Genomic DNA, 21254 nt, shown 5'->3' with positions numbered 1-21254 from the left:
TAAGTAGGATTCAGAGTACATGATGGAGGGATTAAAGACTTTGCATTGATAAGTGTCTGCATTATATTTGCCATGGTTGGAAAAAAATATCTTTAGCCAATATACTTTGTTAATTTTACTAGTTTCTGAGTTTCACTATTATTAAACCATTTTCATATAAACTGGGAAACTGTACTTTCGTAGTTAACTTCCTTAACATTATCACAGATTTTGATTGGTCTCTTGTGTTTGAGTGGATCTTCTGTTTCAGGTCTATGGCTTGTTCCTTTTATAATTACTTTATTATTATTATTATTATTACTATTTTGTATGTTTGTGAAGGTGCTTTAGATTTTCATCCTATTGTTGAAACAACTTTGGGGCTTGTTGGATAGGTGTTATCCACATTTTACCCATTTTATAGATTGGAATCAGGAACTGGGAAAGGAACTTGCTCAGGTCGATAAGTTAATATATAAAGGAGTCAGGTCTTTGGTTTCATGGTCCATTGTCCTTTTTATGACCTGCTGTTTATTCTGATGTATGAACCAAAAAGGGACTTGCGTCCCTCTGCATTGAGACTGATAACCACACTTCATTCCCGCATGGTCTTCTTCCATGAAGCACATTTCCTGCTTCCTGCTCTGATGCCCAGACATCATGGGCAAGGAAAAATACAAAACACATGATCATATTAGGTTTAATCACAGTATAACAAGTGAGGTAAATTAGCTGTTGTATGTTTAACTGTATTAGGTTCTAAACCTGCACATGCCCACACCATCTTAGTACCCAACTACCAAGTTGGCAGTGGCTACAGAGGGAGGTAAGATTATTAGCTGCAGAGGGCAGCTGTACTCATTGCAAATCATTTTCAAAATTAGTTTTTTGCTGTTTACTTAACATTATCATTCAAAATTTTCTTAAAGATATCCTTTTCTTAACCAGTGACTATGAGAGTCCATATTTAGGAAGAGGCCTTATGTTAGATTAGGAATTTTTTCTCCACAAACAAAACATGACCCCTGGAAAAGAGGCCTTTATGGGGTAAGTTTCTCCTTGAACTAAAACAATTTTAAGTCTCTTCCCTTCTTCATTGTCATCAACAAACATGTTTCCAAATTCTGAGAATTCAGAGTACTGATACAAATGCTTATTTAACACTCAGTGGAGAGAAAAACATCTCTACATTCAGAATGAGTGTGGTGCCATGTGTTCGGCAGTGGCTGGGTCACAGAGTGAATGGAGAGGCGACAGCACTCAGCCAGATGAACTTATTCTTACCTTACAGAAAAGATAGCTTCACAGCTTCCATCAATGGCCACTGCAAATAGCTTAGTTCTTTGTTCAGCCATACTTGCTACCTTCCATGAATCTGACTGGCCTGGAATTCAGGTGTCTGAATAGGCTCTGAATGGAAAGGCTGCAGTATCATCTTCCATTTTGGTGTGTCACCAATCAGAAATGTTTTCTAGGGGCGCCAGGGTGGCTCAGTCGGTTAGGCGGCTTCAGCTCAGATCACGATCCCAGGGTGCTGGGATCGAGTTCCACATCAGGTTCCCTGCTCAGCGGGGAGCCTACTTCTCCCTCTCCCTCGCCGCTCCTCCTGCTTGTGCTCTCTCTCTCTCTTTCTCTGTCAAATAAATAAAATCTTTAAAAGAATGTTTTCTAAGTCTCTAGCTAGTATTTCTAATTTTGGTGTAAGCACTTAGTAAATGTCCCGTTTGTTATTGATGTGTGGCATACAGGTGTAGTATTTATTCAGGATGAAACTACCCACATTGTCAAAAGTGTAAAATTCTTTCTGTGGTATTGGGGGACGGAGCAGGTATGACTGTCTTCAGGCAGAGTAGTAGGTTACACGGATAGTAGACAGCTATGAGAGAAAAGGGAAAGTTTTATAGAAGCTTCATTTTCTAGTAAGTTCTTATTTAAAATAGCTCTTCCTTTATCTGCTACCAAAAATAATTTTAAGGTTGGTTTTGAAATAAAAATTGCTGTGTGAGAATCACCCGGGATGCTAACCCTAACCCAGTCTGACCATTCCAGTCAGGCACCCTCCCTGTCTCCCTTGAGCCTGGGCACTTGGCAGCTGCCCTGTATTCCCAATTAAACAAGCTCTGGGTTATCATGCCCTTGACCCTTGGCTGGGACTGTAGGGAAGAAAGTATCAATAGAGAAATAGACAATCCCCACTCCCCACCATGCACCTGGACTCCAGACTGCACTAATGTGCAGAACTTAATGATTTGATTTCCTTGGCCTCTCAGGAACACTACATGGAAGCATCTGGCACACCACATTGGCGCTGCCAGCTAACTTAGTGGCCATCTTAAAAGGCACAAAATGAAATCTGCACTTCGTTGGTCATTTATGTCCTGAAGTAGGGTAAGAACTGAAAAGCTTTTTGCTTCCATGTGATTACATATTAAAGGAGGCTCAAAGGGCCAGGAAGAGGCAGGTCGAGGCACTGCAATAGGAGGGGAAAGATGCCAGATAAGTCCAGCAAGGATGGCTGTGCCCAGTGCTTGGTGTTCAGAACACCTATTGCTAGGAGCTAATCTTTGATAACTGCTCTGATACGCAGAACTTAATTTATGATGGACAGAATTTATATCACATGTGGGTCCAAAGTGGAAAGATACGACAGTTTATCTTACAGAGGTTAAACTGGTGTCATACTGGCCTAAAAAACAAGAATACAATAGGATAAAGAAATGATAGAAAACATATAAAAGTCTCTGTCCCCTGTTCTTGGCATGGAGCTCCTAAGACCGCACTAGGAACATCTTTTGTTTTAATTGGTCTTTGACCCTGGTTCCTGATACAAAATTACTGAATTTCTTGGAATTTCCTGGGTGACAGGGGTGTCTTTTAATGAAGCAGCTCTTGGTGGGCTCCTGGATAGCTTCAGGATGAGGGCTGGTCGCCAGAAAGACCAAGCTGTCATGAGAAGCTTGCACTTCAACCCAACCACATCCTTCAGAATAGAGGGACTAGAGACTGAGTTAATGATTTAACATGCCTATGTTGATGAAGCCTCCATAAAAATTCCAATACTAAGGGATCTGGAGAGCTTCCAGGTTGGTGAAAAAAATCCACTTGCCAGGAGGGTGGTGCATCCCACCTTCACAGGGACAGAAACTTACTCTCAGACTAGGTATCTACATCTGGCTATTATCTTTATCCTTTATTATGTCCTTTATAATACTGGCAAACATTTGGTGTTTCCCTGAATTCTGTGAGCCATTCAAGTAAATTGCCAAACCCACAGGAACCCTCATTTATAGCTAGTAAGTGAGAGGTACAGGTGACAACCTGGACTTGAAGTCGGGATCTGGGGCATTGGGGAAATGTGGGCCTTCTTGTAGGACTGAGCCCTTCACCTCTGGGGTCTGCACCAACTCTAGTTAGTGTGAGAGTTGAATTCTAGGGTACCCAGCTGGTGTCCTATAATTATTTGGTGTGGGAAATCCACATGTCTGGTGTCAGAAGTATTTTATGAGAGTAAAGGAGAAATACAAGTGTTTTTCTCATGCATTTAGTAAACTTAGTAACTGAGGTGTCCATGTGGTAGAGACCGCATTTCAGAAGAGTAAAGATAAGAAGATGGACTATTTAATAAGCAGTTTTAACTGACACCATATATCTGGGGAAGGGTGACAGAATTCCCTCCAACATATACCAATATAAATTCCAAATGGGTTAAAGAGTGTAAATGTAAAGAATTAGAAAGATGAAGAGAATATAGGTGACTGTCTTATAGCAGAAGGGAAAGGATATGATAAAAACAGTTCATCAAAGAAGAACTGATGATCAATGAAAAAATGAATCTAATAGTAACTAGAAAATTCAAATGGGAACAATAGAGCTTTCCAAGTGTAAGGACATTCTCAGTGCTTTTGTATGTATTTGTTCATTTAATCGAGTCTATGGAGAAGGTACCTTTGTTATATCTATTTTATAGATGAGGAAACTAAAGCCTAGAGTACCTCACTGTGTGATCTTTATCAACTAAGTGAGCTGCAGTCCTGAGCCTCTGTGGTCTGGCTATAGGTCTGCTCATAACCACTTAGCTGTATGCTGGTGTAGGAGGATGCCATTTTGCCTATCAAAAAGCATTTATGTAACAGCACAGGCAGGAGTGCATGGGGTTTGATTGCTAATTTAAAGCTGAGGTGAGTATAAGCTATACAGCTTTTTTGGTTGGAATTTAAGAGTTGTCAGAAGTCTTGAGAGTTTCTACCCCTATCCAATAATTACACTTTTACGAAATTTACCCAGGGAAATAACCTGGGGATGGGGTCTTGCCTAGGGAACTTGCCTTGAATTGTTGCATAGCACGTAAGTTTAAAATCAGGAATTGCCCATATTGAAGAATAGCAAGTCAGATTAGTAGGTAGGATGCCATACTTTGAGACCATCTGTGAAACAAAACAACCTTGCTCTCATGGGTCGGTTTACATCAGCGGATAGTAGACAAATAGAGACTCAGTGCAGATTTTTATTGCTATCATTCCAGATTAAAAACCAGTCTACACTACCAGGCTGTGCCAATTCCCAGGCCAACCAAAAGTAGGAAGAGCTGTTTTCCCCCTCAGGAGTGTTTGTCTGCTGGTGATGAGGTGGAGAGAGGGAGTTTTCACTGAAGACAGGAGGAATACTGGTCCAAGGTGCTTAGGAGAACAAAATTCTCTACCAGTCACCCAACAGAGAAGAGGGCTTTACATTCATCAACATGAGTTTTACTGTCCTAGAAGATTTAGGAGGTAAGTGGAACTCTCCAGTTTCCTTGTCCTGTGTTAAGGGAAACTAGAAGACCCACAAGGCATTTTTAGTTTCACATTTATCAAGCAGCTTCTCAGACATAGTTTCATGATTGCAAGCCTTAACATACATGTTTCACAAAGTTTCTACACTTGGTAATTTTCTCCCCAAATGTAGCATGGGTGATCCATCACATGGGGATTCGTGTGTCTGATTGGCTGCAGCGCTCCCCTTCCACCCTGCACTTTGTTGCAATCCTTCAGTGTACCTGTGTGGCTCAGTGCTCACCATGTGGTCAGGGCCTATAGCAGTTCCAACTTTTCTCACACCTCCATTCTTGAAACTTCTGCTCAGACTTTTCCTCTTTACTGTCTCTTAATAGAATTCTGGAGTTCCCTGCCCCTTTGTCTATATTTTTTACCTATTTTGCCCGTTTGAGTACTGTCACTCCTGGTAGGGAAAAACTAGCATCTCTTCATTTTTAGGGGCATTGTGAATTGGAAAGCCCTTTCAGAAAATCATAAAAATGCTTTTATACTTTGTAGTTCCATTTCTGGAAATCTGAAGAAATTAAACCAAAGTATGGAAAACAGTTTATGTGGAAGAATACCCATCACAAGTGATTGAGATTACCAAAGAAACAACCATGAAGTAAGGGGAAGTTCAATGATGAGTCCCCAGAGAATATCTCCATTTTTAAGGGCTAGTAAAGGATTAATGGAGACCAGGAAAAGAACAGAGCTGGAGATTAACTATTTTCAAAAGGACAGGAGCTAACATGCTGGTGAGGATGTGGGGAAGGAGGGAACCCTGTGTGCTGTTGGTGGGAATGTAAACTAGTACAGTCACTGTGGAAAACAGAATGGAGTTTCCTCAGGAAATTAAAAATAGAGCTATCCTAGGATCCAGCAATCCCACTTTTGGGTATATATCTGCAGGTAACAAAACCATTATCTTGAAGTAATACCTTACTCTCCTGTTCACTGCAGTATTGTTCACTATAGCCAAGGAATGGAAGCAACCTGAGTGTCCATCAGCAGGTGAATTGATTTAAAATTATAGTATATATACACAGTGGAATATTACTTATTCTTAAAAATGAAGGAAATTCTGTCATTTTTGACAACATGGATGCTAAGTGAAAAAAGCCAGACAAAGAAAAACTAATACTGCATGGTCTCCACTTATATGTGGATTCCAAAAAAAAGTGAGGGCAGGGGGAGCCAATAGAAACAGAATAGAAAAATAATAGAAACAAAATGGATTGAGGAAATAAGGAGAGGTTGGTAAAAAGGTGCAAAGTTTAAGTTACAAGAAGAATAAGGTCTGAGGATCTAATGTATAACATGGTGACTGTAGTTGATAACACTGTCTCATATAATCGAAATTTGCTAAGAGAATAGGACTCAAATGTTCTTCCCCACCGCCGACAAAAAGGTAAATATGTGAGGTGAGGGATGTGTGTATAACTCTGGGAGGAATCCATTCACAAAGAATATATATATCAAATTATCACATCGTATACTTTAGTTTTAAATGTTGTCAGTTATACCTCAAAGATAAAAGAGGATGCACTAGTAATGTTAATTCCTTGGAGTAGAAGTTAAGGACGTTAAAAAAAGAGACAATGAGCTAAGCAGCTCGCAAGAGAAATGCTGAGTGGTTAGGACTGGAGATGAGACGGGGTAAGTGAGGAAAGAGAGCCTGGGGTAGGAACATACACAGAGGACAATTTGCATGAGATTCCTCGATGAAGAGCATTCTTCCCTTCTGAGAGCATTTCCACCACTGAGTGAGGCCCCTGCTGCTTGATGAGACAGTGGGAACAGTGGGGACCCTGCAGCCATGTGTAGGTGTAAATCTGAGTTTGGACGGCTTATATACTCTGCCTGTGCCTCAGTGTCTTCATCTGTAAAATGGCATAATGATGCCTACCTCACAGGACTGTTGTAGCTAATGGATTAATAAATGGAGGCATTTAGAACATCCTGTGATAAAGTTTCAATACACTTAACTGGGATACAGACTAGCTTGTGGTCAAGAGCCTGGATGTTTTGAGGGTAAAAATCTGTGTAAATTCTGACTTAATAGCTGGGGGACTTTGGGAAATTTACTAAATTTCCCTCTGCCTGTTTCTTGTTGGTAAAGTGAGAATAATTGTAGACCCATCATTATATTATAGAAGGACTGACTAGGTTAATATATGTGAAGTGCATATAATAAGCACATTTAAGTGTTTGCTATTGTTAATATTACTGAAGAGGCTTTTAAAACGTCAGTGTTTGGGATTGTTCACCCTGCCCTGTTTGCATTGTGCTGATGTCAGCCCAGTGCTCTGCTGGAGGTAGCGGGAGCAGATTCCAAAGCAAAACTCCGAACCTCTAACCCCGCACGTCCTCACACAAGCAGGAGTCCTTGGTTCTACGGCAGCTGAAGTAAATCTAGAGTCTGGTGTGACACACACATTTTTGAAAACAGCCAGCCCCACTCATTTGAGCGTACTTAGGTCAGCAGCTTTAGATGCCCTCAGATAAAGCAGAGTATTTTCTAAAGTCATTGGAGCCACCTCCCGCCACTTTTTTCTTTTTAACAAAACATAAATACCTAAGTTTTGCTTAGTGTCTTAGAGACTATGTTTTCCTATCGGAAACATTGACTTCTTGTGAGGTAAATACTCACGTTTGTCCCTGTATTAGGATTAGAGTTGGCTTGTGTATCACAGAAAATTCACACTAACAATGATTGACACAGGACAAATTTATTTTCTCTCTCACGTAGAAGTCTGAGCCGACATAGCTGCTTTGCTCACCGGACTGGCAGGTGTCTACTTTCAGGTACAGGTAGGTGTCTTGCTGCTCCATAGCCCTTGAGGCCGCTCCATAGCCCTTGAGGCCGCTCCTTGCATCTTATAATCCACTGCAGCAGGACGGAGGACGTGGGGAGAAAGGGAGAGGAAGACAGGACCCAGAAATTGTGCGCAGTTTCTCACATTTCATTGGCCACAACTTTGTCATGTCGCTGCAAGGGAATATGGCAAGTAGTCTTTAACTTCAGTGATCATGTACTGAGCTAAAAATGGCTAAGCCAATGCATTATTACAGTGGGAGGGGGACAGGAGATCTGAAGGCCCACTAGCAGGCACTGTCAGTCCTACGGTTTTTATTAAAAGAATTGCTAACTTCTTGAGCCTTTTTCTGATCAATGACTTTAAAACCTTCCCATGCCACATATTGTAAGTTGAGATCTGAGATATACTAAAAGAAGAATTATAGCTTATAGTTTTAGAATGGAAATAGTTCAAAGAAATTAAATTTAAAAAGTGTCAAATGCTTAAAATGAGAAAGAAGCAAATCCAAACTGCTAGTGCTCAGTATGTGTTAGCAGACGTGCTGGAAATGTGCACCTTCCCCCAGATTTTAGGCCCAGCAGTAGTCCACGTTGACAGTTTTACATATAGCACAAAAGTCACAGAAGTCACTTCTTAAGTGGCCAGGAGAAAATAACTGATGCAAAGATGAACTCTAACAGTCAAAGGACATCAAAGATTGAAGTGAATCTCACACTTGGGCCGTGTGAAGCTCACGTGAGCTCAAATGAGGCCAGGGCATGCCATCCCTCTGATTTGGTGTCTGAGGGCTTTAAGGTAAAAATGCCTCGCTGACCTCAGTTAGTCATACAGAGGGGAATCCAGCATAGTTCATTTTCATTCCTCTTAGGAGGGAAATGTTGCAAGGCCTAGCATATTTTTATAGCTGAGACTATACAAAAAGATGGCCCAAACCCAAGAAGGCAAGAGGTCAGTGAGTTGAGCACCCAGCTTGAGGAAGGAAATGCTGACAAAACTTTTTACCAAGAATCTGAGGATATCTGAATCTGCAGTCCCTTTCAAACTCATTCACTCTGCTGGAAACCTCAAAACATTTCTACGTGAAGAATCTTTAAAAGCATCTTGAAGGTTTTTAGCGCTTACTCAGATCATGAGAACAGAATGACCGAAAACATAACCAACCGAAAGAGTCATAGTTTAAAAAAAGAAAGAAAGAAAGAAAAAGCAGCCTTTCTGGGAACTTGAGCCTCATAAAGTCACAGGAATAGGAAATGGAAATACTTAATCTAGTTAAAGTCACTAATATTTAGAAAGCCTCTGCTGCTTGAGGGCACATTTCCTTGCATCTAGTGCTAAAGCCAGTTTTATTCCAAGAAAAATACAGAGAACTGTTGTGTTGAGCTCTAATAAAACAAGGAAGGATCAAGCAGGCCTTTAACAAACAGCCCTTTATTGCCACAAAAATCCCCTGGCCTCCCTGTTCCCTGAATCGCTCTAGTGTCTGGCTATAGGACTCAAAAAGAAACAAAAATGTTACCACTGACACACGGTGTCCGCCCTGCCTCCCCCACACTCGTAAGAATTTTGGAATTGGGTTTACTACTGGTCCTTACAGCCTGATGTAGATCAGCAGATCCTGGGTAAGGCCTCTTAGAGCCCTCACACCAGGCGGCAGCTGAGTGCCTCTCCCCCAGCCAGCTCAGGACAGAATGAACCCCTTCATACAGCCATCCTCAGAGACTGGTCAGCGCCTCACAGCATGTGATGGATGGGGCACAGGCACTCTCTATATCTTCACGTGAGTGCACCACAGAGACAACCAGACATCCTGGGCCTTACCACCGGAGACTCCTGTCAAATGCCAGTCATTATTTCAGCTGTCATACATTGCATGTCTAGTGTGTGCAGGTTATAGGTCCTCTTTAAAAAAATTTTTTTTTAATTTTTTGAAGATTTTGTTTATTTGAAAGAGAGCAAGAGAGAGAGAGAGCACAAGCGGTGGGGAGGGGCAAAGGCAGAGGGAGAAGCAGGCTCCCCACTGAGCAAGGAGCCCGATGTGGGACTTGATCCCAGGACTCTGGGAGCATGACCTGAGCCGAAGGCAGATGCTTAACTGACTGAGCCACCCAGGCGCCCCACATGTCCTCTTTTTAATCCTTGAAAAAATCCTGCAATGTGAGAATTAGGTTCATGTAATATAGAAGCAGAAACCAGGCTTAAAAGAGGTTAAGTGACTGCCCAAGATTCAAGGTAGCCAGCCTGACTCCACAAAATGTGTTTTCCCATACTCTACCTTATTTCGTTACATCTCTTTAATTTCTTCAAATTTATCTAATTCCTGGCCCCAAATAAGCAATTTCCTAGCCTAAGGCTAAAGCTGCTGACACTCAGTCTCTACCCTTCCGCCCCCAAAATCTTGAATGGCAGCATATGAAACTCACATGCTTGGTTATTCTGAAAACTGAAACCACTACATAAAATCCTTCCAAACTCATCTTAAATTTCTTTTCCACACTTATCACTAAGGGTGCTAAAAATAGAATATTTCAAGTTAAATACAACCACCCGCCACACCTAGAATATCTTGTCCTGCCTTCTCCCCCCCGTTCTTGCTTCCTTCTTTGCTGCTGGTATGAAGAGCGAAAGCAATTTTCATAGAGCCACTAGGCTCTCTTACTGGACCATTAGCATCTTGAAGAAAAGGACAATTTCATTTTGCCTCCCTGATGCCTTACACACAGTGCCTGGCTGGAAGGACTTGTTTGATAAACGCTTGCTCGAGTGAGTAACACTGATAGAAGTTCACAGTGGTACAGCAATTTGTTGAGATTTGCTTTGTAATGTCTCACAAAGCTACCCACCCTACACTGTTTAGAATTTGGGTTGTTCAAAAAACCCTGCAGATTTTTTAGAGACAGTGCCATTCTGCAAATTCTTTTTTTTTTTTTTAAATATTTTATTTATTTATTAGAGAGAGAGAGAGCACAAGCAGGGGAAGTGGCAGGCAGAGGGAGAAGCAGGCTTCCCGATGAGCCAGGAACCCGATGTGGGGCTCGATCCCAGGACCCTGGGATCATGACCTGAGCCAAAGGCAGCCACTTAACTGACTGAGCCACCCAGGCGCCCCCATTCTGCAAATTCTAAACACAAGAAATGATATTAACAGAAGGAAAGAACATTCTTCCCTTTCCTTTTCCAAAGGATGCCTTTTCTTCTCTGACATCTTCTTGGCAACAAACAAGACTTTTAGCCATTTGATATTTTCTTCCGATTCAAATTCACATTGTGAAGTAAAAACTGCCACAACTAACAAGTTAGTGGTGGAATCCTACCATGTTATGCCTGGCTTGTTTTCATAATCTCATGGTCTGACCTTTCCAAGAGTGAGAGAAAAACAATGTCAGTTTCTGCTGACCTACTAAAACCAGTGGGCTGTCACATAGCCTCTGTTTGTTGGTTTACTGGAAGGTCTTTGATTTGTCCCAGTGGAAAGGCAGTAAGTTTTTTTTTTTTTCTATCTGAGAAAAGTAAAGATAAATCTTATCTATAAAAAGTTTACCTTTCTTTCTTAAAAAGAAAATTGGCAAATCTGCTCCATATTGTTACTAACTTTTCCAAGGACATTTCTGTTTCTGTTGACCTCTGAAAGACCACCCTAACAAAGTCTTCTGCCTTCCTGTCAGGAAACACTCTCACTGCTGTTCACACTGCAAGATGTAAGCATGGACTTTCCACTCTGTCACTTTATGGAATGGATTGGAAGATAGGTATTTGGGGGACATTTTGGGGGGTAACTTTTTAAAGTATAAAACATATCAGTCAAGTATACAAATCTTCAGTGTCCTGCTTAATGTTTATGAAGTGAATCATCCATGTTAACTGCCACTCAGATCAAGATTACCAGAAAACTCCTTCATGTACCATCCTAGTCATTCCCTACCACAAAGGTAACCACTATTCTTTTTTTCTGGGGGGTGGGGAGAAAAATAGACTTTATTTACAAGTAATAACATTTAGAAAAGATCCATCCCTGGCCCTTAAAAACCTTCCCATCACTCCAAGTCCCACCCCAGTGTAAGTCTGGGGAAGGTGGGGTATGAGCTGTAGCTGAAGGCTGCCCCCACCCCCACCCCCGCTGCTGCACCCAGGCTTGGGGCCCATCTGTTCTGGAAAAGAGCATCGTCTGGGCATCTGAGCCCTTGGGTAACCACTATTCTGACTTCTGTCATTAAGGTTAGTATGCCTGTCCTGTTTTGTGTAAATGGCATCATACCATATGTGCTCTTTTGTGTCTGCCTTCTTTCATTCAATCTTACGTATATAAGATTGAGCTATGTAGCTATATTTGGCACTAGTTTATTCTTTTTCATTGCTGTATAGTATTCCACTGTGTGACTCTATATATAGATTTTTATATATATATAAATATGTATGTGTACGTATGTGTACATATACACATTCTACTACTGACAGCCATTAGGGTTGTTTCAGATTTTGACTACTATCACTAAAGCTGCTAGGAATATTGTTATTGTGTCTTCTGGTAGACATAAGCACTCATTTTTATTCCATATTAAGCCAAGAGTGGAACTGCTGAATCATGACATATATGTATGTTCAGCTTTAATAGATACTGCCAAACATATTCTTTGGAATAAATTTATGATTGCACCAACGATTATATGAGAGTTCAAGTTGCTCCATATTTGCTGAAAAACAAGACTTGTTTGTCAATATTTGCTGTTTTTAACTTAATTTTAGCCATTCTGATGCATGTATAATTGTATTTCATGGTTTTAATTTGCCTTTCCCTGATGAGTAATAATATCAATCTTCTTTTATGCTTATTAGTCATTAGGATATACTCTTTTGTGATGTGCCTATTCAAATCTTTTGCTCATTTTTCCCTAAAATGGTTGTCTTTTTTCCTATTGATTTGTAAAAGTTCTTTATATATTTTAGATATTTCTTTGTTAGATATATGTATAGAAAATATATTCTCCCAGGATGTGGCTTGCCTTTTGACTCTTAACGGTATCTTTTAATGAAAAGAGACTCTAATTTTCATGAAATTCAATTTATCAGTTTATGATTAGTGATTTTTATGGCATTTCCCCCACCGCCCCCCGGGGAGTAGGTGACACAGGAAGGAGTAGACTTGGGGGAGGGGGCATGTGGAGCACAGCCAAATCCACATTTACCCACCTACCAGATATAGATGTCAATTCAAGCATAGGCTTTAAGGATCTATTGGGTATGTAAAGGGGAACACAAAGACATTCTGTTATATTTCCTACTTGAAGCTTTATTGTTTTACCTTCCATGTTTAGGTCTCTGATCCACTTGGAATTGATTTTTGTGTATGGTATGATGTAGGTGTCAAGGTTCATTTTTTCCCTATGTAGATATACAGTTGACTCAGCATCATTTTTTCTTAATTGCAAAAAACTCCCCTCCCCCCAAATTATAATGGCATGTTTGTCAGAAATCAAATGATTTTGTGGGTTGGTTTCTGGAGTCTTCATTCTGTTCCATTGGACTTTTTCTTTATCCTTGGGCCAAAACCATACTGTCTTAAATATTTAAAGTCTTGCAATTTGGTAACAAATTCTCCAATTCTGTTGTTTTTCTTCAAGATTGTCTTGGCTATCATAGGTCTTTTGCCTATGTTATAGATTTCCATAATAATGTTAGATTATTAATTTCTATGAACAAAAACCTGCTGGAATTTTTCTTGAGATTGCACTGAATCTACAGATATAGGAAGAACTCGCATCTTAACTCTTTTGAATCTTCCAATCCATGATGATGGTGTATGTCTCTATTCCCCATTTATTTAAGTCTTTAATTTCTCTCAACCATGTTTTACAGTCTTCAACATAGAAGTCTTCTTGCTCATATTTCATTAGACGTATTTCTTGATTTTGATGTTTTTGATGTTATTATAAATGATTTAAATTTTTCCCAATTGTTTGCTGCTAGTACAAAGAAATACAATGGATCTTGTTGACCTGTACCCTGTGACTTTGCTAAAATTCACTTATAAATTCTATTAGTTTGTAGATTACTTTGGATTATCTACGTACAGAAACTTGACATCTATAAGTAGTAGAGTTTGCTTCTTCCTTTCTAATCGCTATGCTTTTTTTTTTTTTAAAGATTTTATTTATTTATTTGACAGACAGAGACACAGTGAGAGAGGGAACACAAGCAGGGGGAGTGGGAGAGGGAGAAGCAGGCTTCCCGCAGAGCAAGGAGCCCAATGCAGGGCTTGATCCCAGGACCCTGGGATCATGACCTGAGCTGAAGGCAGATGCTTAGCGACTGAGCCACCCAGGCGCCCCTCTAATCTCTATGCTTTTATTTTCTTTTTCTTGCCTTTATTGAACTGGCTACAACTTCAAGTTCCATTAAATACTGTTGAGTAGAAGTATGATAGTGAAAATATGTGTCTTGTTCCTGACCTCAATGGGAAAAGGTTAATATTTCACTATTAGGTGCAATGTTAGCTATAGTTTTTTTTAAGATATTCCTTGTTTGCTAAGAGCTTTATCATACTATTATGAATTTTTATCACAGTATTGAATTTTATCAAATGCTGTACCTATTGAGATGATCATATGAGATCATCTCAATGATGATTACCTATGTTCCATTCATAATACCCTTGATTTTAAATTTTGAGATATAAATTCACATGCAATTATAATGGGCATTAAGGAGGGCACGTAATGTGATGAGCACTGGGTGTTATACGCAACTGATGAATCATTGAACACTGCATCTGAAACTAATGATATGTTGGCTAATTGAATTTAAATTAAATTTAAAAAGATAATATGACTTCTTTGCAGAAATGTCTGTTCATGTCTTCTGCCTATTTCTTTATTGGATTATTTGTTCTTTGGGTGTTGAGTTTGAGAAGTTCTTTATAGATTTTGAATGCTAGCCCTTTATTTGATATGTCATTTGCGAATATCTTCTCCCATTCTGTTGGTTGTCTTTTGGTTTTGTTGACTGTTTCCTTTGCTGTGCAAAACCTTTTTATCTTGATGAAGTGCCAATGGTTCATTTTTGCCCTTGCTTCCCTTGCCTTTGGCGATGTTTCTAGGAAGAAGTTGCTGCGGCTGAGGTCGAAGAGATTGCTGCCTGTGTTCTCCTTTAGGATTTTGATGGATTCCTGTCTCACATTTAGGTCTTTCATCCATTTTGAGTCTATTTTTGTGTGTGGTGTAAGGAAATGGTCCAGTTTCATTCTTCTGTATGTGGCTGTCTAATTTTCCCAACACCATTTGTTGAAGAGACTTTTTTCCATTGGACATTCTTTCCTGCTTTGTCAAAGATTAGTTGACCATAGAGTTGAGGGTCCATTTCTGGGCTCTCTATTCTGTTCCATTGATCTATGTGTCTGTTTTTGTGCTAGTACCATACTGTCTTGATAATTATAGCTTTGTAATAGAGTTTGAAGTCTGGAATTATGATGCCACTGGCTTTGCTTTTCTTTTTCAACGTCCCTCTGGCTATTCGGGGGTCTTTTCTGGGTTCCATTCAAATTTTAGGATTATTTGTTCCATTTCTGTGAAAAAAAGTTGATGGTATTTTGATAGGGATTGCGTTAAATGTGTAGATTGCTCTAGGTAGCATAGACATTTTAACAATATTTGTTCTTCTAATCCATGAACATGGAACGTTTTTCCAAGATGAAACCAGAGAGGGAGACAAACCGTAAGAAACTCTTAATCTCAGGAAACAACCTGAGGGTTGCTGGAGTGGAGGGGGGTGGGAGGGATGGGGTGGCAGGATGATGGACATTGGGGAGGGTGTGTGCTATGGTGAGCGCTGTGAATTGTGTAAGAGTGATCAATCACCTGTACCCCTGAAACAAATAATACATTATATGTTAATTAAAAAAAAGATAATATGAACAGATAGCATGTACTCTCTATCCAATTTATGTAATTTTTTAAAATTATAGTACACTATCACAAGCAGGATATTGACATTGATTTAATCCACTGGTTCTGTTTGTATTTCCACTCTGATTTCTGAATGTTAAACCAACCTTGCATTCTTTATTCATGAAATATGTATAACTGGATTTAATAAGCTAATATTTTATGGGGATTTTGCATCTATATTCATGAAGATATTGGCCGTAATTTTCTTTTCTTGTAATGACTTGCCAGGTTTTGGTGTTAGGATTATATTGGCCTCATGGGATGATTTGGAAGTGTTTCTTTTTTCTCTATTCTTTGAATGAGTTTGTGTATGTTTGCTACTACATCTTTTTGAAATCTTTGGAGAAATTCACCAGTAAAGCAAGCCATCTTGGTTTGAAATTTTCCTTGTGGGAAAATTTTAAGTACAGATTAGATCTTTTTTTATAGATTGGGGACTATTCAGAATTTTTGTTTCCTCCTGAAAGAAATGTTTTTCAAGAAATGTTTCCATTTCATCAAAGTTGTCAACTTTATTGAGAAAGTTTTTTCCTTTAATTTCCTCTTATGATATTTTTCATAATGTTAGTAAAATCTGTAGTGATATTTCCTTTTTCATTTGTTTTTTGTTTTCTTTTTTGATTAGTCTTACTAGGGGTTATCAACTTTAATTAACCCTACAAACTGGCTTTTCGCTTTGTTGCTTTTCTCTTTATCTTTGGCCTTATATTTAAAAGATATTCCTTGTAGAAAGCATTATAAGTAAATGTAGCTTTAAAATGGAAGGTTGATGTCAAATTCAGGCACAGTCATAGCCTTGGCTTGTGGCACTCATAAGAGGAAGTGGTAATGGTCTTGAACAGGGACTCAGCAGTTTAGACTTTTTTTTTTTTAAGATTTATTTATTTGAGAGAGAGAGGGTTGGGGGGCAGAGGGAGAGGGAGAGAGAGAATCCCAAGCAGACTCCCTACCAAGCCTGGAGCCCAACGCATGGCTCAATGTGGGGCTTGATGTGGGGCTGGACACGGCACTCCACACAGGGCTCCACATGGGTCTCTATCACAGGACCCTGAGATCATGACCTGAGCCGAACTCATGAGTCTGCTGCTTAACCAACTGAACCACCCAGGTGCCCCCAGCAGTTTAGACTTAACAGAACTGAGAGGAGAGGGATCTCACTCTTGGAATATTTTTATATAATAAATTACCACTCTCAAATTCATTTGTTTCTAAAGTGTTTTATATTTATTATAAATAGTGTTAGGTTAAAGAAGAATAGGCTTGAATTGTGGACTGGCTGTCTATCATTCAGTGCTCTCAGAGGCAAAGCTGTGTAGCCAGTGCTATACAAGTCTCTGAATTTGTCTTAGAAAGCTTCTAACTGAACTGTTTCATATTGGAACCATAGATGAAGCAGCAGATTTTAAGTGGTAAGGAGACTCATCTTGGGCCCATTATCATTTTTCTGAATACTTGGATATGGAAATATAAAGTGTACTCTCATTTTTGTCATGCAGGTAAATGAACAGCTTGGAACTTTGATTTTAAATGCCATTATGACCTTTAGAAATAACAACTGGCTTAAAAACAAACCAAAATGTAAATAAAATGGGCAAATAATACACTTCAGTTCCCAATGAACATTTGTAAGGAAAAGTTATTTTTACTTTGCAGCATTTGGTCTTAGAGAAAAGACTTCATCATTTTATATGTGATGCGGCTTTCTGGGCTCCTGACATCTTCATAGCATTTGACTGGAATTTCTTTCTCTTGAAAATGAATGGGCATTTTCTTGCTCTCCACACTCATGAGCTTCACTTGCAAGGGACCCAGGTTTACATAATCCTATGGTGAACAGACACATAAGAGAATAGGAGAGGTTATCCAACCAAGTTACCAGTCTTAATAGTTAGGTTTCCTTTATTATAGTTGGCCTTTATCTGACAGATTTCATTGTCCTCTTAATTGCCTGAATAACATGTGAAATATGTTTATATACCCAGTGGGGTATGGTAGGCAAGATCTCCCAAAGAGCAGGCAGCAAGGCCAACAAGGCTTGTCTTTTGGGGAGTAGGGTGGAGGGCACCAATTAGAGTGGGGAAATACATTCTCTCAAAGTCTTTAATTGGTAGAAGAAAGTGTTGGCTGTATATATGTAGCCCTCTGCTGGCCAGGATATAACCACAGCAGACTTTTCTATATTATTCAAGAACAATGGGAAGGATTTGTAAACATCACTTTGACTATATATATATTCTAATATTAAGCAAATTCTCCATGAATTTTTCACTTTTCACAGGACCATTGGCTACTGTATAGGTAAAACTGACCATATTCTGCCAAACTAACTATAGTTTAAGATATCAGCAAATGGAATTAGAAATGTAATTTACATGAAATACCAGCCAACCCAATACTGGGTTGAAACAGCTCAGACCCTACCCAGCATGCCTTCCTCTTAGAAGCCTCCTCAAGCCATAGCTCTCTCTTTTGAATTCCTTCAACATTTCAGCAAACCTTTCCTGAGTGCCCACTTTGTACCAGGCCCTGTAACCAAGTGCTGAGGTGCAATGATAAGGTCACAGACCGACTGGTCAGGGAGACAGATACAGGTGCTACATTCCTCTTGTACAGTAATTAGTGATTTTCTAATCTGTCTTCTAGCATGTAAACAATTTGAGGGGAGGGCCTGCCATATAGGCATCTTTGAAACTTCATTTCTTCCTGTTCTCCCCATAAATTCCCAAACATCTAACAAGTACCTGGCATGTTGTGGGGTTTTCAAGAAACATTTATTAGAATTTAGGAAAATCACAGAATGAAAAAGGAAGGCATTGTTTTATTTCTCAAAAATGCTTATAGTTGTATTTACTGTTTTTTTTTAATTTACTGTGTTTTTAAAATATGTAATTATAGAGCTACAATTAATGTAAGATAGGAGAAAAACAAATTGATGGATGTCTCCAACATATTTCAGAGTCTGCTCAAGCTGTCATGACAAAATATCGTAGACCAACTGGCTTACACAGCAGACATTTAGTTCTCACAGTCTGGAGACTGGGAAATTCAAGATCAGGGTGCCAGCATGGTTGAGTTCTGGTAAGCGTTCTCTTTCTGGCTTGCAGATGGTTGCCTTCTCGCTGTGTCCTTACAAGACAGAGCCTCTTCTTACAAGCCACGGTCCTATCAGATTGGGGCTCCATCGTTTTGCCCTCATTTAACCTTAATTACCTCCTAAAGACCCTATCTCTAGATTGGGTGTTAGGGTTTCAACATGTGAATTTGGTGGGTGTAGGAGTGGGGATGGGGATCCAGTTCAGTCCATAGCATACACAGTGCCATTTCCACCATCAAAAACCTCCATGGAAAATAAGAAGGTCTTTCATTCACCCAAATGGTATGTGATTTTGGAATTTTGTAGACAACTGTCCACTAGCCTGAGGTCATGATAACATACCAAGTGTCATGATTTCAAGACCCCCATGGTGGTGTTTGAATGCAATAGAGACTAGAACTTTAGTCTTTAAATTGTCACTTGATGTTAGCAGGACTGAGTTGTGGTTATCTAAAATGGCTTTTATTGATTTTTTCAGTTTCTTCTGTTTTCATACAGCACTCTTTCTCCTACCAGACTTTAAGTTCTAGGAGAATTTTTAAAGTTATTGGTAGTACCAAGAATGAAAATGTCAAGGGGTGGATATGGGAGTAATTGGAATGTAGCAAAAAGATTTTAAAATTAAAAAGCCTTGATACTCCAGTTTTCACCTAATATGGTATATGTGGCAGTTTGTACTTTCCAAAGAGGGCCATACTAATAGATATCCTGTCCCACATGCCTTTCCTACAATGTGGTGCTCCTTCCTCTTCCAGATGCAGGAGCTACATTCCCTCCCCTTGGGTGGAACTTTGTAACTACATCAACCAATAGAATATGAGGGAAGGGATGGTGTATGATTTCCAAATCTAAGTCATATAAAATATTGCAGCTTTCACCATGGTCTCTGGTATTGCTTGTTTTGGGAGAAGGCAGACACCATAACAGAAACAATAAAGGCAACCCATGGAGAAGCCCATGTGAAGAACAGAGGCTCCCAGCTTAGCCAGCATTAGCTTGCCCAGCCATGAGTGAGCCACCTTGGAAGTAGATCCTCCTGCCCCAATCAAGCCTTCAGATGACTGTTGCCCCTGCTGACATATGACGTATGACTGCAACTGCCTGAGGGCCCAAGTGAGCACTGTCCATTGGAGCCTTTCCCAAATTCCTAACCAACAGAAGCCATGGAAGAGAATCAATGATAATTGTTATAAGCCACTAAGTTTGGAGGTAATTTGTTATACAGCATTAGATAACTTACATGGTATACTAGGAATGTAACTCTGTTAATGAATATATGTAGCAAATTGCACAAGGGTAGAAGTGAAAATTCTATCTAATGAGAGATGTGAATGGTGGGCAAATTTTACTAATAAGTGCAAATAGAATTTTTCAGTATCCATGTTTTAGGTTAATTTTCTCCATTGATTAATAAAACGGCATTCTCTTAGTACTCAAAATTTTTTCATGAATCTTACCTTGAAATCCTGCTCATCCTCATATGGTAAGTATTTCATATCAGAGGTCCCAAAGTCTACACATGAGTTGTTTTCTTCATCTGTCTTCAGTTGCTTGGCATATCCAATACCATGCTCATGACTGACATATAAAGCACCACTCTGCACTGATGAGCTTGTGATGTCTCTACCTTTTACTTCTGCAGGTTGCAATGTTGGGATGAATACAAAGAAATTGGTTATTTGGGGACAGATAAAAATGAAAATACATTACACACTTTGTCACACTTTTAATTTGAAAGAGCTTTGAGAAATGTAGGATCTATGTATTAAGGTGAGAGTGAGTCCCATGTTTAGAATCTCTATCTAAGTTGTATTCCCTTCTGTTAGCAGATAGCTTTTGGTAATCATATGGTAACTTATGTGCATGTTGGTATTTTGGTTGGTTGACTGAACTGGAACCAAAAACACACCAGTGTAGACAGCACCCCATCCCTCCCCACCAGTATTTATGTAGTTCACTGTGAAACATGGTGACTTTAATTTGAAAATAGGACTAGAGAAAGCTGCAAGAAGAGAAATATGGAGAAGCTAGCCTGTATCCATTCCCTGAATAGCTCTTGGGTATGAGGTACCTGTCTATAATAGATGCTCAATAAGTATTTGTTAAATTTTTTTAAAAAACCCTATCACCATTAAAATAAAATAATACCTTCATATATTTCTGGCAACTCCAAAGGCACTTCAGGTGGCACTGTCAGTCCAGCAGCTTGAGTAAGATATAGTTGCCTAAAAAGAACAAATGAGAAAAGCAGTCTGTCAGTCCACAAATATTATACCATCTGCTCACTGGTGTCTATCTCTCTGGTAGGTGTTGGAGACACATAGATGAAAAATGAGACATAGTTTCTACCTTTGAGGAGCATGAGGCTCAGTGGGGTGGCAGACAGGCTTACAGTATTTTAGGGTGATGGTCTCTACCCTGATGGTGAGTGGTGGAGTGTGAGAAATGCTAGGGGGACAAAGAGAAGAAGCACCTGATTGAGCTTTAGGAGGTCAGGGAAGGTTTCCAGGAGGAGACGGTACCTGAGCTGAGTCTTGAAGAACCAGGGGCTCTTTGCCAGGGAAGGGCTTGGGGTGAGGAAGGGCAGTGAGTGATAAGGGAATAACACACCGGGAATGAAAGTGAGCAT

The 21254-nt window shown here is 39.6% G+C and overlaps 1 protein-coding gene across 1 annotated transcript in view; it reads right to left on the bottom strand.

The window, feature by feature from the left end:
• Positions 1–17127: 17127 nt before the first annotated feature.
• Positions 17128–21254, bottom strand: part of CCDC83 (coiled-coil domain containing 83) — a 45374-nt gene continuing 41247 nt past the window's right edge. Inside the window, exons 9-11 of the mRNA XM_078058647.1 lie at positions 20774–20850; positions 20083–20285; positions 17128–17355 (exon numbers count right to left, since the gene is read on the bottom strand). Coding sequence (XP_077914773.1) covers positions 17194–17355; positions 20083–20285; positions 20774–20850 — 442 coding nt within the window. The 3' untranslated portion in view covers positions 17128–17193. The remainder of the gene's footprint in view (positions 17356–20082; positions 20286–20773; positions 20851–21254) is intronic.

The sequence above is a fragment of the Halichoerus grypus genome, chromosome 11 (genome assembly GCF_964656455.1).
Source record: "Halichoerus grypus chromosome 11, mHalGry1.hap1.1, whole genome shotgun sequence".
Taxonomy (NCBI): Eukaryota; Metazoa; Chordata; class Mammalia; order Carnivora; family Phocidae; genus Halichoerus; species Halichoerus grypus.
This window is presented reverse-complemented; position numbering and strand designations above follow the sequence as displayed.